Below are 25,364 nucleotides of genomic sequence, written 5' to 3'. Positions count from 1 at the left end.
AGATTCAAGGTCTGAGACCTTATATGATTATGCTAGGTTACAAGGATCTCCAAGAATTCACTTAAACGACTTTAGTAGGATTCTTCGATAAGGATTTCAGCGGCCAGTCATTATATCAGTTAACAAAATGTCACAGCAATACAAATTTCTGCATTTGAATCATATTTTTATGAAACCAATAAGCCAATTGAGAAACATCCCTTGAAACTGCAGTTTCTCAATGCATCTGTAATGGTCTTGACATTGTTGTGAACACTTTCTGTCGTGGTTTTTCAAACCATTGGACATTACATGTATGCTAAACTTAGACTAGAAGCTCGACAACACAACATATTCTCTTAAAGCACATTTAGATAAGATATTCCTGTAACTTCTTTATGACCTCCAATTTCAATGAAAGAATGTGTAAATATTTCCAACAAAAATGGGAACATATAAGCAAGGAAGACTATAAATCTAGGGTGGATGTTACCACTATAAAACAGGCACTGAAATGGACATTGGCACTGCGACATCACTGGCGAAACTCGAATCCCTATTTGCAGCTGAGTTACCTGCAAATGCATATCCTACACCAAGACCACCAAAATGAATGGCTGCAGCATTCTCACACCTTTGGAACACTCTAGCAAGAGATGCTGCCTTTCTTCTTGCCCGCTTTGTACCAGTAAAAAGCAATGCCTGCAGCAACCCAGCCAAAGCTGGTGCCTTAACTACCCTCTCAGTGGCAGCAGCTCCACCACTCCGGCACAACTCAAGCAAAGCTGCAACTGCATTTTCTTTACCCCTTGGAGTCCCACAACGCATCATCCCTACCAAACCTGCCACTGCCGTGTCCTCTTTCCCCACTGCTTTAGCCCCAATCGGCTGCCTAACAACCAAGGCCAATGCACCTGCTGCTTCCTCAGCAACTCCTTCATTTCCCAATGCGCTTACAAGTGCTGTCACAGCCCCTGCCTCAATCATTCTCGAACAATTTTCTGTGTGAGTTGACAGGTTAAACAAAGCTGTCACAGCATCCTTCTTTCCTCTTGGGGTACCCTCTCTCAACAGCCCTGCCAAGGCTTCAATTGCTCCTTCCTCATCTGCTATTCTCTTCTTATAGTCATGAACTGCAGATAGACTAAACAAAGTTGCTGCAGCATTCTCCCTTGCCTCAGTTGTGTGCCCAAACCTCAGAACATCAACAATGGATCCCAAACACCCTTCATCCATAATCCGGCTTTTGTTCTTATCATATATCGATAAGTTGAGCATTGCAGTTACAGAATTCTCTTGGGCAACAGAGTTTGGAGATGATAGTAACTTACATAGATGGGGAATCGCCCCAGCTTCCGCAATGAAAGCACGATTTTCTCTTCCTGTTTTGGCCAACAAACGAATCTCACGAGCAGCTATAGTTTGTGCACATGGTGATCCATCTTCCAGCCGTTGGATTAGAAGCCCTGCGGTTGCTTTGTTGGCAGCAAGTGCAGCCTTAGAGGGAGAAGCAGCTGCAAAGCTTTCTGCAGAAGCTTCTGTGCACTCTGGAGGGTCATAAGGAATTCCATAAGCAGTGCACCACTGCATTATCAAATTCCTCAATGCCCGATTAGGAACAAGGCGGGTGTTGGGCAGCATTTGTCCTGTCTTTGGACAAGTACAATGCCCTTCTTCCAACCACCTCGAAATAGAACTTCGATCATATGTCTGTCCTGTTGAGACAATCACCGGCTCTCTCATCAAATCCAATGATATGGGGCAGCAAAAGTCCTTTGGAATCGTTATAAAAGTCTCAGCAATTTCTTGAGTGATCAAACCTTTTCTAGGCTTCCTCTGATTGTTCCCAATCCCCAATTCCACTTCATCTTCTTCAAACCCGAAAAGCAAAAACCTGCAATATCGAGTGAATGCCACAAACCCATTAAGCACCGAAACGGTGGGTTCAACATCCCCTTCGTGATTTATAATCTGCTCCTCCAAGAACTCAATTTCATTTCGACAACTCTTGGCATCTCGAATCCCCAATCGCTCTGCAAAAAACAACCACAAATCGGCCGAGTCGGGAACCTGACCCTTCTCAAACTCGTCAAGGAACGAAAAGAATTTAACCCTCAACTCCTCATCTCCTTCATCGATGAACAGTTTCGCCCTCCTGGCCTGTCTCTGCAACAGCTCAATCTGCTCCCTCACATCCTCACCCAATTCAACGTCCTCCATGGGAAAAACGTCCAAAAGGGTCGAAATTTCTTTATTCAAATCATGAAAATGACCTGAAATTGGTTGATTCTGAAGCAAAAGCCATAACTTACTGGACTGGGCGCAGTAATCGAGAAGAATTTTGGATCTATACAAGAGCAAGTAGAGCTCTTTCAAGCAGATGACGGCCGTCCATGGCAGAGCCGACCCGGAGTCCCTCAAATACTCCAAAAGCACGAGAAAGATCTCGACTTTTCGCACCAGGGACCTCGAATTCCTCTTCTGGAATGAGAAGAACTTGTCAGAGAAGGACGAAGCTATCTCGGCGGTGACTGAGACTAGGATTTGTACAAGCGCCACGTCGGAGAGGTCTACCGGAGCTAAAAACGCCTCCAAAGAAGGCGACCTTCGCCGCCGCAGCGATGAGAATATCGCCGCCGAAGCCATGAAATTCGAAGAAGCAAAACAACTGGGCACAACCAATTTGGGTCAATGAAACGAAAGCTTCTGGCTTTTGTGGGGGTGGTTGCTCAATGTAAAGGTGTTGTCGATGACGGTGATCTTGGGTTTGCAGCTTTGAATCTTCAAAGAAAATGGAAATTGAATCAACCCGTGATTTCTTTAATGGTGGGAGCGATTCCGCGTTTTGAAAGGGTAGACTCAGAGACTCACTGAATTTCCGAGGACGACTTTGTTGTTTTTGTCCTCTCTTTCTTCTCCACCAATTTCATGAAAATGACTCGATGCTTCTCTTTGGCTTTGAGACTGCAAAGGCTTTGACTGACAAGAAGCAATGTTTATATATTTTGATTTTATATCCACACGCACATTTTCTGATTCTTGTGCCCAATGTCCTCATCTCCTCTCTTCTTCTCTCTCTCTCTCTCTCTCTCTCTCTGTGTCTCTGTTATTATACTCTGCTGCTTTTCGTGACCAAAAAGGACACGGCTTTTCATTCAATTTACTCACTGCCTTTGGACTTTGGATTCTTATGAGGTCACCAATGTCGCTTCTGCTCTTTTACTGTGATGACTTCATTAAGCCTTCAATCTCTCACTCATTTTGGATGCCATTTTTGGCTTTCCTTCAAACTGCCTTAAGTTAAGGCCACAGTATATTGCCATCACCCTAAATTCCCCATCACATCACACCGTTTATGATTTTTATGCGCATGTTATAATTGTTTATCTACTTACTAGATTTGCATAAATAGAGGATTTAAGCACATTTATTTATCAGAAATGGTGGAAGTTATGAATAAGATAACTCATATAGGGTAAATAAGGAATTGGAATTAGATCAACTAGGTATTATCAGAAATGGTGGAAGTTATGAATCGAAGAATTCAAATAGGTTAATTAAGGAATTAGAATTGGATCAACTACTCTCCAAGTTGATCCCATTTATGAGTTTGAGGGTATTTGATTATGAATTTAGATGTGGTACCCGCATAATTTTTGATTCCTTATGTGTTAGTAATAGCAAGGGAATGAGGAATTGGAGGCATTCCAATACTTAGTAAACAGAAGAGAAGAAGGAATTGAAATCATTTCAATACTCATTCTTGATAAGTAAACATGCCATAAAATAATAAATAAATAAAGTAAGTGTTAAAATGTCGTATACGAATCTTTCGTCATTCAAGTTGTACTTTAGCTTTACGTGTTTTGTTGAAACAAATTTTATGTTTACAACAAACTCTAAGTCGTGAGTTCTAAATGAGTTTATTTTGACGAAATTTCATGTCACGTTCAAATAGTCGGAGTCGTCGAATGTGATATTTGAAATATTCTTTTGTGTAGATTCAAACTTTTATATTTTGTCCTAAGATGAATGGTCTACACTCTACAAATCTAGGTACATGTAAGTTGATTCTTTGGTGGCCAAAAAAGCACATACTTTGGAGGAGCAAAGAGAAAGAGAGAATAGAATCTAATGTTATGGTAGTTCCTTTTGTGGGTTGGAGAGTAAATTTTGGGTTTGGGGGAGTAATTGTAATGCAACATGATTGCTTTGCCCTCTTGCCTCTCAAAGAAAGTAAGGTGTGGAAGGGTTGACTACATAAAGGTATGGGGGCCACGCAGCTTTTAGGCGCGTTGAAATTTTGAGGTTATTATTGGCTACTTGGCGATATACCTATTATTTAATCCACTCTTATTAGCTGGTGTTAGGACGAAAGTGCCCTTATTATTTGGCGTTCATGTCCCCGCTGGCAAATTTTCCACTTTGACTAAAACGTCCAAAAAACAAGTTGACTAAAGAGATAGAAACATCATCCACACGCAACCTACAAAAACGAAAGTATAAGTTCATACTGTTTCTAAACTCAACCCCCTCAGAAATTCAGAATCTAAAAAGAAGGAAAAATCCCCTCAAAATTAAATGGTGGGGCTTGGATTAGGATTTTCCTAATTAAATTATAATCTTGTGAAACATTAATAATTTTGACCATTCTATTTCTGATTATGAGTCAAAATGAGGAGCCGTACGGGGCTATATTTTAGAACTTTTCATATTTTATTATTTTAATAAAAACTATAATACATTATTCATACATTCTATTACTATGTATTGTTTAAAATTAGTTTAAGAATTCAATCCTTATAGACAAAAACATATATGTTATTAATTTGAGTCTATTTTTTCTTTTATCCAAGTGAAAATTACATTCATAATCCTGCTAAATACAAATGCATCTAGAAAATATGGCGACACACACCTTTCTCAGCCTCAATAATCACTATTCTTAAACTAACACCTATACATAATGTCAAGCTTCGGCTGCCACATTCTTACACAGGAAAGCTTCAATGGCTGATTTGAAAATTTCATCAAGTAAAGCAGAGGAGGTATAGTTCACCTAATTTCCTGCCTTCAAATTCAATGCGATAATAAATCAAATCACATGCTTTGCATAATCCACCCACCTCTTGTCGTTTTGTGGGAAAAAGATATAACAAATTTTTTTTTTTTTTTTTTTTTTCCAAATGAAATTGAATCACTCGACTGTGTTATTATGTCTTAATAGACTTCAACATTTATCCGTGAAAAAGTAGGTGTATGGAGTGTTTGTAAGTGGTTATATGTATTTGAACATAACTATGATGCTTTAGGTACTCGAACCTAAAACTTATAATTTACAAGTTAAGACCTTTTTACATTGGCATCTCTTTTCTAATTTCAAATTGACCAACCGATGGAGTTTGAAGTTGTGATAAAAAGACGACAGTGGGCCTAATTTGAGGAATTACAATTAAGTCGACAATGAAGTCAAAAATTAAGTATTAATTAATGAAAGTGACGCCAAACAAAACGACTAAGACTTGAGATTTCTATGGGTTCATACCAGAACCGTTGACAAATTACAAAAGCTTTTCATAAGCTTTGGGAGTAAAGCAGGTCGGGTTCAATGAAAAACAAGTATTTTTAGGACCCTCAACTTCTTGTCATTTTCCAAATCGTGTTTAATTATAAACTAGCCCCTTGGCACACACGCTTACGTATGTGCTAATTGATTATTTATTTATTTATTTATTTATTTATTTAAAGAATTAAAAAAAGATGATATGAATAGTTATGTTCCATAAAAATATGACATATTATCTGATTTTATTTTTAATTGAAAATTTTTTTAATATAAAAAAAATGTGAATTGACCATATTATCCTCATTTAATTAATAATTTTAATTCTTAATATTTGAATTAACTAATAACATTTTATATTATTTTGAATGTTTCACCATTCTCTGCCTTTTACTGTATATATATAGATTTAAAAAAATTAATTTTTTGTTGATGTGTCTATTTTGAGGATAAGTTCGACTTTTTAATCAATTTCATCATTAACCCATCAAGCCCTCAATTTTGTTAAACCACATTTCAAGAACTGTAAAGGGGTAAAATAGATTTAAATGATGTTTGCCCTACATCTTCTCATCAAATATAACTCTTTTATTCAATGTAAAAGGATTTGACAGATAAATTGACCTAGTAAATTTAAACTTAAGGAAATTGGCTAAATACAAGAATTACAGATGAGGTTGTACAAAACCTTCAAAGCTAGCCAAAACTACCTTTATCAAATTATCTTGGAGATTTTGCAGAGAGACACTTTCCACAGGACACAAGCTTCAGCAATGCATGTGGTTTCCTTGTCCTTATTTTCAACCTTGAAAGCTGCATGTGAAATACATTCATAAGTTTCATCTTCAAATGGATCATCTTGACAAGCAACAATTATGCAACGAAGACAGAGACGAGCAATATATAAGTAGTCTCAATCAAAATCTTGCATTTTCCTAAAAAACTGTATATCTTAGTACTATGATAAACAGACTGACACTCATTACAAGAAAACCTGACATAACTAGATGGCCCGAGACGACGAACCAATAAGTCTTAAACTACTTCATAACTGGGTTGGACGTAAGACCTAAAAATGAGCTTGGTGCCCTGCCTGACCTGGAAGGCCTAGCCCTTAATTGGGCACACTTGAACAAATATTTCATGCCCGCTGCCAAGTTTGGTGGCCCCAGGAGTCTAGGACCCAACTTAGGCTTAAAAATGAGACCCATCATTTTCTGCCGGGCCTTACAAATTACGTCACAAGGCATGTCAGCCTGCTCAGAAATTTCATTGCAAGAATGTTGTGAGATCCATAACAAATTACCTTTCGACGAGTTACTCTAGATGCTTTCCAGCAAATTAAGCTTCTTGATCGAGATTCCAGTCTCCTGTGATTTAGAAAGAATCAGTGCCATTTCAAATAAAAAGAACAAATCAAGAGCATAAGATATTGAAAGCATATGAAACCCTCATCTACGATAGAATGACACTTCTATGATAGAATCTTCTAAATTAAGTTAAGCTCAAGCAAAACAAGAAAAAAGGCCTTATTTATCTCCCCCTTCAGGAAACCTGTGCCTCTAATAATCTTGTTCAAACTTGGAAAGAAAAAAGAACTGCATTACTTACAAATTATCTTGTTCGAGCTTTTCAGCAATAGAAACTGCTTTCCGTTGTGACCAGCCACTACGTTGTGACTCTGAATGCTGAATCACATGTGCAAGGGACACCTTGCTCCTGACAAGGCTTTGACTCTGACTTTGTTCCCCAAATTTCTGTTTTTCTGGAATTGAAGCTATGGGTGATTTCTTATGTGAAAGTGATACTTCTCCCATCTGGGCACCATCCAAACCTCTTTTACCAGATTCTTTGTGGTTATGTATGTGACCACTACCCTTGCTTTCCCTAGGAGAAGCAGCTACTTCAACAATTTCACTCTTCCCCATTTCATGGGTACCGCGCTGGAGCTGGGCATCCATGCTGGCCCCATTTTCATCTCTAATCTGGGATGAACCATCCTTTGAAACTGGTATGAGAAGAGGCATCTGGGCACCTTCTTTAGTATCTTTTTTTGATTCACATCTAATTTCAATGGTCAAGGGAGACCCTAGAACAATCTCAAATGCCTGTAAAATCTGTGATCTAAACCTCTCTGCTGTAGATTTAGTCATATGAGAAGAGAACATCAACTGCACAGTGGGGGCTGCAAAAGAGAGCAGTTAAAATTATATAAAGAATCAGACATTTACACAAATCCGCTTGTTCAATAGACACTCACAAAACAAACTTTTGCGGTCCCAATTTTGGTAATTACAATGCCAAAAAAAAAATTCAAGTATTTTTGAGCCAGAAATGAGGCCATTTACAGGAAAGGGGAGGGTGGGGAGGGGAGTGGGAGGAAGAGAGATTTTGATAAGTCATGGATAAAGGATGTAAAAGGAAACATGCTAAAGGAAAATTAATGTATTGTTATTTTATTCAAATAGTTATGATCAAATTTGGCAAGTTACAGCATAATGGCATAAAAATGTGCATATATTAGACATTAACTACTTCAAAGCAGTTTCATTTTTCAGATTTCTTAAAACATGAATGGAAAAATTAAAGGTAATAAAATATGGATGAGGAATCTCAGCAAAAGAGAGAGGTATAGGATTGTCTCATTATAAAAAGTCATGGCATAGGAGCAACTTGAGAATTCTAAAAACATGTGTCTGAAATATAAAATGTTATGTATTTAAGTCACTTTTTGTCCAAGTCTCAAGTCTCAAGATCCTTAATCCAAAAAACTCTACAAGCTACTCTTGCCCCAAAGGATACTTCCAAGCCCACAAGACTACCAGTCATTGCACAGAAAGTTGACATAAATCATGAGAAGGAGAAATGATGTGTGTATGCGCATGCTTTGAAGTATCGATTGCACCATAAAGGGCATTCACAAAAGACCATTATGCAAGTTATGGCATACCTGCACCAAAACTGACTGAGGTCAGCTTCCCTTCTTGGTATAAAAATTCTTTTATGCGATTATATGGTATTTTCTCAAGCACCTCCAACCAAATTTCTTCAATTCCTTTATGGCTTTTGTCAAGCATTTGCCTCCCATTTGCCCTAATTATGTCAGCAGAGCATGAAGCCCCTTGTTGAGGAGCCATACCAGCCCCAGCATGACGTTTTCTATCTGAATTTATGCCTTTCCCAGAACCATTGCCATGGAAACCAGAACTTACAGCATTTCTAACATTGGTTGACAAGCCTTTTTCATAATTAGGCATCTCATCTTGTTCACTCTCTTTCCTGCCCACAACCCTTCCACCCACATTATTTAAGGCCAAGGGACTGTGATTAAAGCTTGTGCCAGCCGACGAACTAGGCAACATATACTGTTGATCAGGAGCAAGCTGGAGAAGTGCAGCTGTTAGCCATGTTAACTTGTCATTTGACATCCTCAATTGTTTTTCAGCCTCAGATAAAGTTTTCAAAGCTTGACGCAATTTCTCCATGTCTTCTTTGGATACTGCAACCAGTCAATTTGTTAATCAGTTGACTGAAAAATGGCAACACAGAAAGGGCAAGAATTTTACAGGTTAATATAAGCCAAATAATTTCAAAAGGCAAGGATTTCCATGTCTAGTTAAGGAGGTTGCCATAAGGGCATTGCACATTAAGTAAAAGCAGTTCAAGCACGTTAAATATACTATGGTGAAGACTGAAGAGAAAACAATTGATTTATATGAAATGCACAGCTAAAAATGCAAGATAAGAAGATATTTGGAAACTAAATATGAACATCCACGACATAACTTATCATTAAAAAATGGATTATTCAATTAATAGTAAATTTTGGACTCACACGGTTGGTTCCGAAAGAACTTCCTTCTACGCCTTACTTTTTTATAATCATAGCTGCCAGCAAGTATGTCTGTAATCACTGTTGCAAGTTGTGACATCAAGGCTAGTGGCTCAACACCAGTTTCCATTATCATTCTCAAATTCTTGACAGTATTAACTGTGTCTGCCGATAATGCTAAATCAAGAAGATCTACCAATTTCTCATCAGAGATAAGCCCAACCTGGAAACAAAGTCAAAATCTTTAGGCAGTTCATCTGAAGTAACAAGAATAAACATAATTGCCTTAAGAGACCATGCTAGTTTGACAAGCATTCCTCTATCTTTATATGGCAACTGTATTATAATCAGCGTCATTTTTCAAGGCAATATATATTAAAGGCAAGAAAACCATGGAAATTCTAATTCTGGGGGAACAGAAAAGAACTTACCAGTTCCTGAACAAGAGCAACAGAGATTCTCTGGCCAAGCAAACTTAATTGTTCTAGAGTCATCTCAGCATCCCGCAATGAGCCATCCGATCTTGATGAAATAAGTTTCAGTGCATCCTTGTCAATTTCTAGATCTTCTTTGGTTGCAATCCATTGCAAACTGTAGATAATATCTGCATCCTTTAGCTTAGGGAAAAAGAACTTTTGACACCTGGATATGATTATGTGAGGCAAAACATCAAGACTTGAACAGACAAGGACAAAAACCACATGTCTCGGTGCTCGATCAATGACCTTCGATATGGCACTCCAGCACTCATGGGACAATGTATCACAGTCATCAAAGATGAACACTCTGTACTGTGATGGCAGCTGGGACATAATCATATTGTCAAGTAGGTCCATAATGCTCTCAAAGTCAAAGTTACTAACAGGCCCAACTTCCTTTATATTTCTACTCTTCCCCACATCGTGTGCAAGGCAAGAATTGCAAAAGCCACAAGGCTTGAGGTGATCCAAAGACTGGCAATTTAGAGCTCTAGCAAATATTCGAGCACAGGATGTTTTCCCTGTACCATGAGGACCATAGAATACATATAGCAACCCAACTTTCTTTTTCATGACAGCATTTGAAAGAGCTTGCGCCACTAAATTCTGTCCCACGAGATCTCTAAAGGTTCTCGGCATGTATTTTTGCGTCAGGTTTTGGTGCCTACGACGGCGGTGGCCCCTCAATTTGTGTTGATCACCAGATCTAGCTTCAGAAGCAAAGTCAGAACCAATATCATGCTTGAATAAATTATCAGCATAAATACCAAGTTCACCAGAATAGTCATGTATCCAACCAGCGTTTTCGGAGCTTTCCTGTGACCCAGATGCTTCAACTAGTAAAGGCAGTGCTTCAGATTTCGTAGAAGTGCTTGAGTTATCAGATGCCACGGGCATGTCAGAAATATTTCTGGCATGGGCAGCCATACCATCCTTCTTAAACCTTGAATCAGATAAACCACAAGAAAAGCTCCTTCCAGCAATGTCAAGGAATGTTTTACCTCTATGATGGATTCTTGACCAATTCCATGGAATCCCACACCCATTTCTGGGCGCCCTTGTGACATTTTGCTCGCCATACTCATCCTCTCCCCGTTCCATGTGATACTTTGGGTGAGCTGACCCTTGAGCTAAAGTATTAGAAGCCACAGATAGATCATTCTGACCTCCAAAGTCTCTAGAAGCTACAGAAGCACGGCTTCTTCTTGCACCTCGAAATTTGCGCCTTTTTACTCTACTTAGTCCACTGCAATATCCCCGAATGCTGACCTCCGGTTCCTCAACAATTCTTTCCTGTCGGGAACGTCTTGCAGGCTGATGGATATTAGAGGACGTTACGTCATCACTATCCATCCTAACACCATTCAATTGCTCTGAGAGAGTCTTCATCCGAGCACCTTGAATGTACTTTCCTTTTTTTTTACTTTTTCTACTTTTGGATTCTGAATTCCCAGAAAGAACATCATGAGTCATATCATTACCATTCTGGTCGAGTGGAGGCTCCTCATTGCCACCCAAATTATCACTCCTATTACTCTTCTGACTAGAATCTTCTCTCCTAACTTTCCTACCATCCCTAACTCCACTCTTGCTTCCATGTTCACTGATTCCGGCTACCCCATCATTGACCCCATTAGCCTCACGTGGAGCAACTTTTGATGTTGCTAATCTTGCCAAAGGTGGAGAACTTGCCAACAACCTCCTGCCTTCCCTTCGATACTCACTTCCTACCGACCTTCTCCCCTCACGCACCAATGCATCATTTTCACCTTTTTTGGAAAGCATATCAACAATGGAAGGTGAATGCCATGAGGGAGGACTGGCAGAAGGGTCCCTGAGAGATCGAGACCTTTGAAGGACAACAAGGTCCCTCATAAGTGACCTGTCAGCTAATATGGGGCTTTGCTTGTGCATATGGTTCTTCAAGTGAATGCAATTTGTCAAATGAATGTGGTTGCGCAGATGATCACTAATATCACCATTTGCGTCCTTGAGGATCCTATCGCGAACAGCCCTGGTCATGATCAAACCGTCAACGTGTCCGATAGCAGACTCTCTTTTAAATTATGGAAACAAATAAATATGTTTCGCATGGTTGCTTAATGACACCCAAATCTTCGGAATGATGGGAGCATCAAAGCAACAAAATTTCCTCAATATCCAGCACTGGTATTCCCACCAATTGTTGGGCAAAGCTTGAGACAATGCCAAAATTCAAGCAATCAAGGATTCTCCAGCAAGAACATACTCGATTTCAAATTAAATGACAATATTTCCAATGATTAAGCCACAAACTAGCAAAATCACCTCCACGCACAACAAACCCTTCAGGGTACATAGTTTCTCACTCACAGACAAAAAATAACCCAACAGTAACTCCACCCCAGCATCAAATAACAAGCTTGAAAGCAATAAACCCAAATAGAACCCTTAATAAGCAGCAACAGCCACTGCAAAAACAGAGCTGAGGTTCAATGCATGAAACTATAAGCAAAAACCCAACTTCCCACTGAGGTCCAACGGGCAAAGCTCAGTACTGATGAAACTAAAAAGAACCCATCTTCACAAACCTCAGAAACAATCGAAACACCATGCCGCTTGCTCTAAAACCCTAAAGAGACTCGCTTTTGACAAAAATGGGAGACAATTAACATAAGGCTGGGATAGAAAGAACATGAAGTAACATCCAAAAAGAGAAGGGGAAAGAGAAAAAGCAAGTAAAGCTGAAGGGGAACACTCCAATCACCTGAAATCAGAAAAGCCAATGAACCGTTTCCGTCATTAAGTCCCCCAGATCTCTCACCGAGCTTCACATGCACTTCACGAGGCCTTTTCCCTTTCAAAGCAAACACCTTTCTCTGAGAGCGAGAGTTCAGAAGCAAGAGGGTGGTGAGAAAAAAAAATAGACTGAGAGAGAGTGTGAGGAAAGAGAGGGAATCTGAGAGAGAGAGAGAGAGAGAGGTGTGAGTGAGTGATGGGTTGAGATCTGTTACAGACAGACACAGAGAGGCACCTCTGCAAACAGAGAACACATTGCAAATAAAGCGGTGTGTCCGTTTTGTTTGAGCATGCAAAGCAAACTGTCTTTTATATTTTATTCTTAAAATTCAATTTTTTTTCTCCTTTTCATTATTTCAAAAGAAATTTAAAGTTTTCGAATTGGGAGCCAACAGCTCCGTTCCGTTGAAAAATATAGCGGGTGACTCTGTTGCAGAAGATTGTGCGATCTTCGTGTTATTAACCCAGTTTTGGTATTTTCTGCAAAATTTGAATGATTTAATTGACAATGACATCGTGCATTTTGAGTTTGACTGCGGAAACTTCATTTTTACCTTTTTTATCTGCCAATCAATCAATTATTGTATGCATGTCGATGTTCTTGCCTTCAAATTAAAGACTGGATTTAATTGCCACCCTATTCAACCTAATTTAAAGGGATTTTAAGTAGCACTAATAAATGTATTAATTTTCTTATTTCATAAATTAGACTATTTATGGAATAACTTGCTTTAGTGATTTTCATGCCAAATTTCGGTTCAACAAACATAGAGGAAGTATAATGACTTACCAAGAAATCATGTCAAATAAATAAAATTATGAGAATGAAATGACAAGCGTGTAGTGCCGGTTAACGGATTTCTAATATTCAAGTCAGCGAAAGAACTACTTCAACTACTTTCTTTTAGAATTACTTGGCGACTTGGCGTTTACTAACTGCTTAGTTATAGCAATCATAAGGGTAATTGAGCTCACCACTTGTCGGTATTATCTTGGGTTATTGTCGGTGTTATCGTTGAACTTATCACTTGTCATTTGTCTTGTACAACCTAGCAACGAATGCATTGCCATGTAAAATGAACATTTAACTTTCTCAAAGAAATAAAATTATCAGAATGACAAGTGTGTAGTGCTGGTTAATAGTCCTCAAGTCATCCAATAACTACTTTAATTAATTTCTTTTAGAATTACTTAGCAACTTGGCGTTTACTAACTGTCTAGCTATAGCAATCATAAGAGTAGTTGAACTCACCACGTGTCGGTATTAACGATATTATCGTTAGATGATTATCGTCATTATCGTTTAACTTACCATTTGTCATTTGTCTTGTACAACTTAACTACAAATGCATTGCTTGCCATGTAATTTCATCTTAAATGAACGTTTAACTTTCCCGTTGGTCGTTTGCCTCTTCCAACCCCTTTGATGAATCATGAATGTACTACTAAGCATATTACTTCCTCCCTGACCAAAAAATCTCATAAATTTATGAGGATTATATTCATATTTGCTCATTAAATAAAGTTGTATATATGGCTACTAATTAAATTGGTTTCCAAGCATTTAGATGTAGGAGGATTCTTGATTTCATTACCTTAATGCAGCCTTTCAATGGTTTGAGTTTAAACTAAGATTCGGCATTGAATTGGCAAGATATTATGACCTCATATAGGGTATGAAAATGAAACTTCAAGAAAAAGGGCCCAAGCCAAAAGGGAAAGAAAAGGACAACCAAAGCTAACCTTTTTACTTTTTTATTTTATTTTTAAAATAGTGATTTTGCTAAATTAACGACTGATTTTCAAATGCTTAATGAGCACCACTCTTTCAAATGCTTAGGTGACATGTTTTCCATTTTTTATTGTTGCAGATGAAATTTTCCCAGTGGAAATGTAGAAACTCAGAGAGTGACTGATGGACTACGAATTTACAAAATTAATTATGTCCATTGTCCAATTAAATCCTCTTATCTGCGAGACTGTGACACATATCCATAATCCCCATATTAAAATGAAAGTTAATTATAAAAAAATATAAAATAACAAGGTATCTCAGGGCTCAAGTGACCAACCAACTATCACTGTCAAAGTCACGTGCAGCGTTGAATGATGATGATGATGATGACTGATGTTTTAAACCTGGATGTTTCTGATTCTTAACAAGAAGAATGATATGCTTCTGTTAAGGAAAATGGTGATAATCTGCCACATCCGGATGCAGAGAAACTGAAAATCAGGTTTTTTATCTTTTTTTATTTTCATTTTTTTATAAATACCGACGACGATATGAGAATGGAAATTTCAAGTGCAGAAATAATTGCTTTGCGAAAATTAACGTTTCAGAGGCTTGAGATTAAGCATAGTTACATGATAACTTTTGTTACATATTGTAATCATGGGTCCCTTGCATTATGATTTCATTAATTCTTAACCACAAGAAGATGAGGACCCTTTTGTTTACAAGTCAATTATAGCTGATAAGGAATCAGGTTGATTCAGATTGATGAAGAAAGATAAAAACAAGGAGAGGAAATGAAAAAAGAAGAAGAAAATGGATAGGATGCTCTGTTTTTTGTTTTGTTTTTTTGCAGAAGACTGTTTAATGTAAGACAAACTATAATATCCTCCATTGGACAGACTATATGTGGTCCTGGTTGACCATTATAAAATATTGCAAGGTATCCAGTCCAGTTGTTTTATGAGTACATAAATTCTTATAATTTGTTAAGTTTCAAATTTGACAGAAGCTTACAATTGATTAGAGGTTAAAACTAAGGAAAAAGAGATTGAGAATTATATAAATTATATGATGCAGTGGATGATTGCCACAGATTATGTATACATAATAATACATGGAGGAACCAGATCTCAATATGTGACCAAATCCTCTCTTTTACAGTCAGAATTTCCTTTTGGTGCATAATACTGGACATTGCCATCCACAATGCCTTGTCTCAACTTGTTTGTACATTACTGGGGAGAGAGAGAGAGAGAGAGAGAGAGAGAATAGTTGATAAGAAGTTTACTGTTTGATTTGATGGGGATGGATGGGGAAAGAAACTAATTTTGTGCTTGGCACTTTGGCTTAGAAACTCCTCCATGTAGAGGAGGAGGGGCAGAAGAATTAATGCACAGAAGGACATAGAAAACCACATGTTGGTTTGCAGCAAACAAAACCCAGAGACCCATACCCAATCAGCCTACAGGAAGTGGGCCCAGGGATGCAGAAGTTCTTACGAATCCAAGTCTCCATTCTGGCCACTGAGATTATATATGGTTGGGGACCAATGTACTTGTTTCAATGGTGTTAATGCTAAAACTTTCTGTACTTGATCGACCAAAAAACAAACTTTCTGTACATTTCAAATCCAATTCTCATGCTTCATGCCCAAGATTAAAACTTCTGTCACAAATAAAAAATTTGCAGTAAAAAAAAGAGATCTTTATCCCAGATGGGTATTGTTATGTGACTGTAAATTGGTAAAATTCTGAGTCTTGAAGATACATTTTTGTTTTTGTGCTAAAGAGAAGATAAATTCATACCAAGAAAGGGGCTCTGTGCAGATGTTGGTGAAGTTTTTATGAGGCTGTGAGATATAAGGCCCCATTGGTCAGTGAGATAGTGGAGGGGACCAAAGTATGTTTACCAAGGGGTGGTGGAAATAAAACATGTTTTACTTGGTGAGTCTCATACCAAAGACTTGGGATTCTTAATAAATATTTGATTAATAGGTTGCAAAAGTCTGTCCATGTGAAATTTCTAGGATTCTCATAAGTGAAAATAAAATATTAGAGGCTCTATGGGGCCACATAATGTGGTGCCTGCAGGCAGAGCCTGGGCTGGGGCACTAATGCAAGAATATATTTTCTGCATATGTTATGACACAAATTTCAATCCAGATTTGCATACATATAGTCATAGCATATATGTGCAAGGCGGAAAGAGGTGGGTTTGAGTCTCTGTCTGTTGTTATTGACAAGAAATAAACTTTTATTTTTTATTTTTCAAATACAAGAGATATTGGAGGAAAGAGAATCGAATCTAGAATCTCAGGTGCAAGAGTAAATGCTCTTAACCACTTGAACTACAAGTTCCTTACTTTCAGAAAGAAACTATTATTGCAGAAGAAAAAATAGTTAGCAGAGTAATTGTATAAATCTAAGCCGTTGAAGCCAACATGAAGTCCATGTGCATATGCCCTTTTTGTTCGGTGATCTAATTCAAGACCATTCGTACGGAAGGTTGAGATCACTCTGGTTCTTGCTTGCTCCAACTACCACCCCCTTGAAGATATTTATGGAAAAAAACAAAGGAAAGAAAAAGGAAGAAGAGTCTTTTGCACCTTCCTTCCACCTGTAATGGACAAGAAGAAGATGATGATGATGATGAGACGGGCTTCCCTTTATTTCTCAACAAATCTTTGACTGCTGCTTTAAGGACTCAAAGTGCTTGAAATTTGAAATCATTAAATAAATCTACTTTGTGATCTTCCAACGCAAATGATTAGGGGGCACATAATTGTTATAGGGCCCAAATTTTAAAGGGTTGTTCATGCAATCTGTATCCAATGCAGCTGACTTTGTTAAAGCTTCCTCACCATTTTTTTATTTTTATTTTATTTTTTTTGCTTCTTTGGGGGAGGGGGGCTGTGTATTTGTATGGAGGGTGGAGAGCATCATTTTTAGTCATTGGAAAGCTCCTTTTGTGTCTAGTTCCGGAGGGACAACAATATGGTCATGTGTTCCAAGCCTCATTTTTTTTTGGTTTAGGGAGTGATGCAATCTGTAATCTATATAAAAGCACTTCCTCAAAATTTGTTTTCTAGGAATTAGCTAATGGCATGCCAATGTGAATCTTTGTGGCGGCTTTGCACTCCTTCGCTATGCTACTACTATTTTTATAGGGTTACTAGGGGCGGCCACGGTGCGGCTACCGAATTTAATACAATAACCCTCCACCATTGAACTGATTAAACTTATTTCTTTTATGTGATGGCAACTGGCCAAGCACAATGACTTGTTCTTCTAGGAAAAGGATGATAAATTATTTTTCACCCGCCATCAGGCAGGGCCGAAAGTTTAAATGACCACATGAGCCCAATCCAAATAATTCGATCAGCCTGGCCCAATGCTTAAGCTTTCTGTGTGGGTTATTTTTACCAAGGCCTTGGCCCAAAAACAAGTCAACGACATCAAACCAAGAGAAAACGACATCGAACCAGAGACTATTGATTTCAGCTTTAATAGATAGGCCTTCAATATATCGAACGGTCGAGATTGCGCCATGGATGGAGGAACACCAAACCCGAGCCGCACGTTACACAAACTCTTGCTCATTCGTATCTGGGAACATCGTGGAGGTCGGTGGAAGCAGTTTCCGACTGCCACGTCAACTCTCCTTCTCTTTTTGTTATTTTTGGCAAGTAGAGTCTCCCTTCTCTTACACGCCGTATGCAACCCCTACTTTCCTATATTCATTCTCTCTCTCTCTCTACTGAAATCTAGGGCAAGAGTTCCTGCTCTAAACCATGAATGCGTTCAGGTTGGCTGGGGATATGACCCACCTGGCCAGTATTTTGGTCCTCCTTCTCAAAATCTACGCCACCAAATCATGCTCAGGTATGCACCTTTCTCCCCTTCTCATTCTCAATTATGTTTGTTTCCTGGGAAAGCGAAGGAAAATTCTAAGGAAAAATGAATATCATTGTTTTCCCCACTAAAGATTGCTCGAAGTGGAAAATTTTACTCAGTAATGCGAACCACATTTTATCTGAATCTGTTTCGTGTTTTCTTCTTTCAGCAACCAATCGGTGCATTAGTGCTTAGTGTTTGGTTGCTCAGAAACGGAAGAGAAAAGGATAAAGAAATAAACTTTGTGAAGATTTTTAGTTTCTTCAGCTCCCCAATTTAGGAAGAATATTAAGTTAATTTGGAACTAGAACAATTTTAAGTTAATTCTCCTTGAATTGGAAGTGGTCATCTGAAGTTTTGAGAAACTGATATTTGCTTATTATTATAGGGGTTTCGCTTAAGACTCAGGAGCTCTATGTGCTAGTGTTTCTGAGTCGGTACTTGGACCTGTTCACGAACTTCGTCTCAGTATACAACACTGTGATGAAGCTGGTGTTCATTGGAAGCTCGCTGGCCATTGTTTGGTGTATGCGGATGCACAAAGTGGTGAAGCGTTCTTACAATAAAGAGCTTGACACTTTCCGCCATGATTTTCTTCTTGGGGGATGCTTTGTGTTGGCCCTCCTTATCCACGAGGAATTCACATTTCAAGAGGTGACATTATTGATGTATTCATTATTGTGTTGTCATGTTGTGCATGTATAACTGTGATGGCTTAAACTTATTGTACACCTTAATTGCTACTCATGGATCTAGTGTGAACTTTAAAACAAACCAGCCAAGGTGTTCACTTTACATCGGTCCGAAACTAAATCACCAGCTGGAAAACCCCAACTTGACTTATCCAATGTTGCCTCTAGTGTTAGTTTTAATTCTTAACAATTGAAGTTCCATAATGATAATTATCTAATTTAGTGTACTGATGTAAGTTTTGGATGGAACTCATATACTTGAATGTAAAACCTACTTGTCCGTCTTGTTCTTATATACTTTTAAAACTATTTTCAGGTTTTGTGGGCATTTTCCATATACTTGGAGGCAGTTTCAATTCTTCCACAGTTAGTTTTGTTACAGCGAAGTGGAAATGTAGACAATTTGACAGGACAATATGTTTTCTTACTTGGGTAAGTATATCTATTTCCATTATAAGGTCTGTGACCTGCTTGACAGGACAATATGTTTTCTTACTTGTCCTGTCAAATAGATTTACTTTCCTCAATGCTGGGTTTACTCGTTAAGTACTTGTCGCATGTAATGGATTATAAGTGTCTAAATTTTTTTAAATCTCAATTTGTACCAAGAATATAATTGAGTAGTCCTAATTTGAAAATTTCAACTTGTACAAGTCAACTTTAGTTTATAGCAAAATTTGGATAATGCTTGGAATTTGTGGAAATTTGTTGTGTTTCAGACCATAAAATTTCCTTTCCACATCCCAGGGGTTCAGATTCGTCTCCAAGTTAGTTTATTGTCACTTTAGAGGTGTGAATAAATTGTGGAAAGTTTTGGTTCCTGCTTCCTGGAATGATGCTGATTTTAATGAAATCAAGAAAACCAAACTGATTCAGCAGTTTGGGCCAGATAAAATATCGGCAGATGGTAGATATATTCGTATTTGTGTGCAAATATAATTCAACTTGGGATATATTTTTCAAATTGCAGGGCCTATCGTGCATTGTACATACTCAACTGGATCTACCGCTACTTCACAGAACCTAAATTTGGTAGATGGATAGGTAAGTTATGCGAGAACCATTGAGGACATTTTCACAGGGCGCTATTGCTGTTTGTAGTGTTTGGCCGACTTCTTTTCTTTTACAATTTTGCAGCTTGCATTGCTGGTCTGGTCCAGACAGCTTTATATGGAGATTTTTTCTACTACTACTTTCGCAGGTAGCAAATCGTGACACCTTCGTCCCAATGATCATTGTACATGTTTGTAGATTGTTAACGCTAAAAACGTGTTTGTTTTGCAGCTGGAAGAACAATGCAAAGCTTCAGCTGCCAGCTTAAGCCAAGGAAGTGTTCTTTATTTTTGCATCTGAATTTTGTACACCATACGATAAATCTAGTGCAGGATAACTCTGCTGGAAGAAGCGCGTACGGATCATGTAGTTTTGGATTAGGATGGCAACCCTGTCCATAAAAGGGGGAATAGTTAGTGGATTTGGGGTGCCGTAAACGTAGGTAAGATTAATACCCATGTCCATTTTGAGTTCATCTCGAAATGTCAGTTTTATCACCTTGTAAAGATGTTGGAAGCATTAAAAAAATTGCAGACATGATGTTTATTACAAGTCTTTACTCGCAACATTTGTAATATTGTGCATTGTGCCCCTTCTATAATAAGGCGGCTATATTTTGAGGGTTACAATCAGGCTGTCTAATAATAACTTCGTAATTGTTTATTTTTTTTAAAGTACTATTTTTATCAAGAGAGGTGATAATATGCTGAGTTCACAAACACTACACGGATATCAAGACTTTATTTGGGAGAGCAATTGCTCTAAATCACTACACTAGTGGATCTTTGCATTGTAATTGATCTTATAACCCATGATTATAGGTAGCTTTAGAGCTGCCTTTATATAACATCACAACTCTCAATTGCAATCCTAAGAATGCCCATCATAATGATTGGACCTGTAGGAAAACGGACAAGGCCCAATTAAATAAAATGTCAGAAAGATAAAAAGTTGAGAGAAAGTTCAACAAACCCACACGACACGTCACGCTGCTCAAATGAGCGTCACACACGCGGCTGTAGAGATTGACTAGTCGTCGTGGCGGACGCTGACTGTGCATGCGCCACGCCAAATTTGAACGCGGACGAGTGTGAGATTTTTCTGAGCCCGGCTTCTTCCCCTTCCCTCTTCTACTTGTTTCTTTGCCTCAGACTCAGAGCCTGAGTTTCCATCTCTCTCTAGCTCTCTCTAGCTCTCTCTCTCTCTCTCTCTCTCTCTCTCTCTCTCAGGTAAAACTCAGTTTTCCTGTTTTACATGAATCGTTGTATAATTGTTTCGGATAGTTCTGGAATTTCGATGGTCTCTGAGCCATTTTAAAGGGTTTTTGTTCAGATTTGCTATATTTGATTCAATTTGATCCTAGATTATATGATTTGTATGGCAAGCAACAAGAAGTGAATGCATGAAGAACATGAAATCTGAAGCTAAACATTATTTTACCAACTATTTATTGGCCTAAGCATGACTTTACTCTGTTTTAGTGCACCAAAGCCTTGTATTTCATGCTGTATAAGCTTATTTCTCCCTGCTTAGGTTGAGCAAAGCGAGTTGCAGCCCATGTAAATAATTTTATTTTTTAAACTCTCATGTTACTGACTTGTACGTCGTGCACGCTGCATTTGGTTTTATTCTTATTTTATGCCCTCATGTGCCTGTATTTTGCTATAGCTTATGGAGTTGGTCACTGAAATAGGTGCTAGCAACCAATTTGTGTAAATGATTGAAACCCCCTTAATGGAACTGCTAATTTATCCTTGATTTTTTTCATACCAGTGTTTTATTTATCAACTCTTTGGCTTTGAACATTTTCGGTATCTGACTAAATAGATGTGCTAATAGGTTGGCACAGCTTGGGCTGGTTTAGCTTCTAGTACTTAAAATGGGAGGAGGTTTTCGAGTGCTGCATTTGGTCAGGCCATTTCTTGCATTTCTACCGGAAGTTCAAAGTGCTGACAGAAAGATCCCGTTCAGAGAGAAGTTCATATATACCGTGATTTCCTTGTTCATCTTTCTGGTGTGCAGTCAGCTTCCTCTTTATGGCATACACTCTACGACTGGTGCCGATCCATTTTATTGGATGCGTGTTATTCTTGCATCAAGCCGTGGGACTGTAATGGAGCTTGGTATTACCCCGATTGTGACATCTGGGCTGGTCATGCAACTCTTGGCTGGCTCAAAGATCATTGAAGTGGACAACAATGTCCGCGAGGATCGTGCACTATTGTGAGTGTTCTTTTACTCTGATTGTTTACTTTAAATAGTTTTCCCTGCTTTAGTTATTCCATGTTATGAAGAATTTGCTTTAGGTTTTGCATATTTTGTTATTTTTCAATCTCTGCTTAGTGTGCTCACTTAGGACCCTGGTTTGTTTGTTTCAATGGTGAATTGCTGGTATTTTTATTTGTTGAGCTTGTTTTCTACTTCTGTGCTGTTATGTGTTCTCAATATAGCTTGTTTGCTAGTCTCTGAGAAATGATTCTTCAGTCATGACTTGATTTGGTGGCTTGGCGAGTATTCTAATGTCTCTTGCTTTTGATTGGCTTCTAATTTTCAGAAATGGGGCACAAAAGTTGTTGGGCATCCTCATTGCGGTTGGTCAAGCTGTTGCCTATGTCCTTTCGGGGATGTATGGCAGTGTCGGTCAACTTGGTGTTGGGAATGCCATTCTTATCATAGTTCAACTTTGCTTTGCTGGAGTTATTGTGATTTGCTTAGACGAACTTCTTCAGAAGGGATATGGTCTGGGATCTGGGATCTCCCTTTTTATAGCTACCAACATCTGGTGGGCTTGAAATCCATATTTCATTTACCTTTTAGCATATTGTGATCCATGGTCTTTCCGTACTTAAATTATGGCTGATTATGCAGTGAAGGCATCATTTGGAAGGCTTTTAGCCCCACAACTGTCAATAGTGGCCGGGGAGCTGAATTCGAAGGTGCCATAATTGCATTGTTCCATCTACTGATAACCAGGACAGACAAAGTTCGCGCTCTTCGAGAAGCTTTCTATAGGCAGAACCTACCAAATGTTACTAATTTGCTTGCTACAGTCTTGATCTTTCTCATTGTCATCTACTTCCAAGGTTTCCGTGTGGTTTTACCGGTGAGATCAAAGAATGCCCGTGGACAGCAGGGATCGTATCCTATTAAGCTTTTCTACACCTCTAACATGCCCATATCCTATTAAGCTTTTCTACACCTCTAACATGCCCATTATTCTCCAATCCGCTCTTGTCTCCAATCTTTATTTTATCTCCCAGGTAAGCTACTAGGCAATAAAAATTAAGGGCTCGTAAATGCATTTCTTTTTCAATTGACATGGCACTTGTTTTCTCTGTATAGTTGCTTTACAGGAGGTATGGTGGGAATTTCTTCGTGAATTTGTTGGGGAAGTGGCAGGAGTCTGAATATTCTGGTGGCCAGTTTATACCAGTTGGTGGTCTTGCCTACTATGTCACTGCTCCATCAAGGTGATCCAGCACATTGATTGCTTTACCTTTTAAATCTCCTTTGCCTTTTCTTATTTCGTTTAGTTTGCAAAAGAATTTACATGAATCACTGATTCATTTTTCTGTCAATGTGGTTTTGATTGCAGCTTGGCAGATATGGCAGCCAATCCCTTCCATGCTTTGTTTTATCTAGTGTTTATGCTTTCAGCCTGTGCACTCTTCTCAAAAACCTGGATTGAAGTTTCTGGTTCTTCTGCCCGAGATGTAGCTAAGCAGCTCAAGGTATTTTTAGTCATCCTCATCCTCATCCTCATCATAGATCTTTGATTTTTCTTTTTGATCAATACCATTGGATGTCCCCAATTTGGTGCCTACAGATGTGAATTCTACTAGAGCAAGGGTGTGATTGGTAGCAACTTTTTCCATTGTGTTGATAGTTGCGTTTAGTGCCTCATTCTATAGCATTTAGTAAGAATGTGAAGACATGAGATTTCTAGGATCAAGTTTTGCAGCTCAAACAACTTCACAGTCGTGAACTAATATGTTTGGTTAATGATCAACATTTATATTATTGCTTAATTTTGTAGGAACAACAAATGGTGATGCCTGGACATAGAGATTCAAACTTACAGAAGGAACTTAATCGCTACATTCCTACTGCGGCTGCTTTCGGAGGCTTGTGCATTGGTGCCTTAACTGTTGTGGCAGATTTAATGGGAGCAATTGGCTCAGGAACTGGGATTTTGCTTGCTGTTACAATCATATATCAGTACTTCGAGACATATGAGAAAGAGAAGGTCAGTGAACTTGGCCTTTTCGGCTTTTAAGCCCTACAAGGCCCCTAGCCATCTGTTCCTGGGAAGGATAGTTTTAGTGACTGAGAGATGTAACCTTGATAACTTTTAACTTTGGTTATGCTTTCACTGTAACTTTTAGTGACTGAGAGATGTAAGGGTAGAATTGAGGTCAAATTTTTAGTTTGATTATGGTTGTCGACTTGTTATCTCTTCTTCTATGGAATAGCCTAGCCCTACAAATATTAGAAACTCAGAATACACTCGGAAACAGTTTTAGTTGCCTGTGAAGAAAATCCAAAAATCCAAAAATATGCCCATTGTTCAAGTTGCCTGTTTCTTTTCCAATTTTCTTGAAGCTCTTATAAACAAACAAATGCCATTGGGTCAGTTGGACTGAAAAATCTTGGTTCGGGCCCAGCCCCGTCTCTATTGTATTCGGCTAAAAGAAACCAGATCAGGTTGGCTTTCTAAGTTTTCAGAGACCTTTAAGCTAATTAAGAGTATTAGTATGATCTACTTTATGATTATTTAGTGATTAGTGATGCTGTCTCGTCTGGTTTGTTTTATGTACTAGTAATCATGGTGCTTCGGGTTAATCGACAACTTCAAACTTTGGATGGATTCCATTATTTGCAACTTTAGCAACTTTTGGCTTTAATTTTTGTACATATTATTAGATTAGCCTGAAAAATTGACCCCTATTTTGCACTAGATTAGGTATGTGTCTTCCGAGTGGATTCTTCATGCTATAATTTTTCCTGGCAAAGACGCTTGCTGGACACTCAGCTAAAGATATTTGATTAGAGGCATACAACTTTTACGATAGTTGATTATCTGATTAGCCTGCCACATGGAGAAAACTTGGTTTTTCACGGGCTGTTTTGTTATTCTTAACCAATTACATGAAAGATATGTTCGAAAGCCACACATAATCTGTGGCTGAGGCTTTGTATTTATATTGAATCAAGAGTATATCAGATAACAAGGACAAGAGTCCAGATAAGAGCACAACACTATGAAGATAATTACACTGAGTTTACACGTGAGATAACTATGATACAAAATAAGTTCTAGGGAGGCTTAGCAGCTATCAGTTATCTAGGATTACGTT

General features: G+C 38.4%; 4 protein-coding genes across 5 annotated transcripts; 2 read left to right on the top strand and 2 right to left on the bottom strand.

The window, feature by feature from the left end:
* Positions 1-3,062, bottom strand: LOC18781295 (U-box domain-containing protein 17). The gene has a single exon (XM_007213563.2). The coding sequence runs from the start codon at positions 2,623-2,625 to the stop codon at positions 475-477; it is 2,151 nt and encodes a 716-aa protein (XP_007213625.1). The 5' UTR covers positions 2,626-3,062; the 3' UTR covers positions 1-474.
* Positions 6,084-13,025, bottom strand: LOC18778810 (protein STICHEL-like 3). Of its 2 annotated transcripts, XM_020562609.1 has the most exons (7): positions 12,600-13,025; positions 9,806-12,477; positions 9,378-9,597; positions 8,493-9,041; positions 7,154-7,727; positions 6,849-6,912; positions 6,084-6,355 (listed from the first exon to the last, which is right to left on the bottom strand). In XM_020562609.1, exons 2-7 carry the CDS (start codon positions 11,873-11,875, stop codon positions 6,263-6,265), a joined length of 3,570 nt encoding a protein of 1,189 aa, XP_020418198.1. In that variant the 5' UTR covers positions 11,876-12,477; positions 12,600-13,025; the 3' UTR covers positions 6,084-6,262. The 2 variants fall into 2 exon arrangements, with proteins under 2 accessions (XP_020418198.1, XP_020418197.1); XM_020562608.1 differs by having other exon boundaries at positions 9,806-13,025.
* On the top strand, positions 18,009-20,670 carry LOC18778396 (ER lumen protein-retaining receptor A). The gene is made up of 6 exons (XM_007211978.2): positions 18,009-18,250; positions 18,651-18,916; positions 19,271-19,386; positions 19,925-19,998; positions 20,092-20,155; positions 20,239-20,670. Exons 1-6 carry the CDS (start codon positions 18,160-18,162, stop codon positions 20,273-20,275), a joined length of 648 nt encoding a protein of 215 aa, XP_007212040.1. The 5' UTR covers positions 18,009-18,159; the 3' UTR covers positions 20,276-20,670.
* Positions 21,119-24,874, top strand: LOC18779582 (protein transport protein Sec61 subunit alpha). Its single transcript, XM_020561650.1, has 8 exons — positions 21,119-21,236; positions 21,847-22,230; positions 22,562-22,789; positions 22,876-23,176; positions 23,214-23,267; positions 23,350-23,477; positions 23,603-23,738; positions 24,044-24,874. The coding sequence occupies exons 2-8, from the start codon at positions 21,887-21,889 to the stop codon at positions 24,281-24,283; spliced, it is 1,431 nt and encodes a 476-aa protein (XP_020417239.1). The 5' UTR covers positions 21,119-21,236; positions 21,847-21,886; the 3' UTR covers positions 24,284-24,874.

The sequence above is a fragment of the Prunus persica genome, chromosome G4, assembly GCF_000346465.2.
Source record: "Prunus persica cultivar Lovell chromosome G4, Prunus_persica_NCBIv2, whole genome shotgun sequence".
NCBI classification, from domain to species: Eukaryota; Viridiplantae; Streptophyta; class Magnoliopsida; order Rosales; family Rosaceae; genus Prunus; species Prunus persica.
Note: the sequence above shows the minus strand (reverse complement) of the source record. Positions and strands in the feature narration are given on the sequence as shown.

What these genes read in the sequence shown, in the direction of transcription:
- LOC18781295 (XM_007213563.2), bottom strand. Translation starts at nt 2,625, where the DNA reads ATGGCTTCGGCGGCGATATTCTCATCGCTGCGGCGGCGAAGGTCGCCT.
- LOC18778810 (XM_020562608.1), bottom strand. Translation starts at nt 11,875, where the DNA reads ATGACCAGGGCTGTTCGCGATAGGATCCTCAAGGACGCAAATGGTGAT. An exon ending in TTGCTCTTGTTCAGGAACTG is followed by an intron (nt 9,598 to 9,805) that starts GTAAGTTCTTTT and finishes CTTTGTTTCCAG; the next exon opens with GTTGGGCTTATCTCTGATGA. An exon ending in CTCAGTCAGTTTTGGTGCAG is followed by an intron (nt 7,728 to 8,492) that starts GTATGCCATAAC and finishes TCTCTTTTGCAG; the next exon opens with CCCCCACTGTGCAGTTGATG.
- LOC18778396 (XM_007211978.2), top strand. Translation starts at nt 18,160, where the DNA reads ATGAATGCGTTCAGGTTGGCTGGGGATATGACCCACCTGGCCAGTATT. An exon ending in AGGAATTCACATTTCAAGAG is followed by an intron (nt 18,917 to 19,270) that starts GTGACATTATTG and finishes AACTATTTTCAG; the next exon opens with GTTTTGTGGGCATTTTCCAT. An exon ending in TTCTACTACTACTTTCGCAG is followed by an intron (nt 20,156 to 20,238) that starts GTAGCAAATCGT and finishes TTTGTTTTGCAG; the next exon opens with CTGGAAGAACAATGCAAAGC.
- LOC18779582 (XM_020561650.1), top strand. Translation starts at nt 21,887, where the DNA reads ATGGGAGGAGGTTTTCGAGTGCTGCATTTGGTCAGGCCATTTCTTGCA. An exon ending in AGCTTTTCTACACCTCTAAC is followed by an intron (nt 23,177 to 23,213) that starts ATGCCCATATCC and finishes TACACCTCTAAC; the next exon opens with ATGCCCATTATTCTCCAATC. An exon ending in ATCTTTATTTTATCTCCCAG is followed by an intron (nt 23,268 to 23,349) that starts GTAAGCTACTAG and finishes TTCTCTGTATAG; the next exon opens with TTGCTTTACAGGAGGTATGG.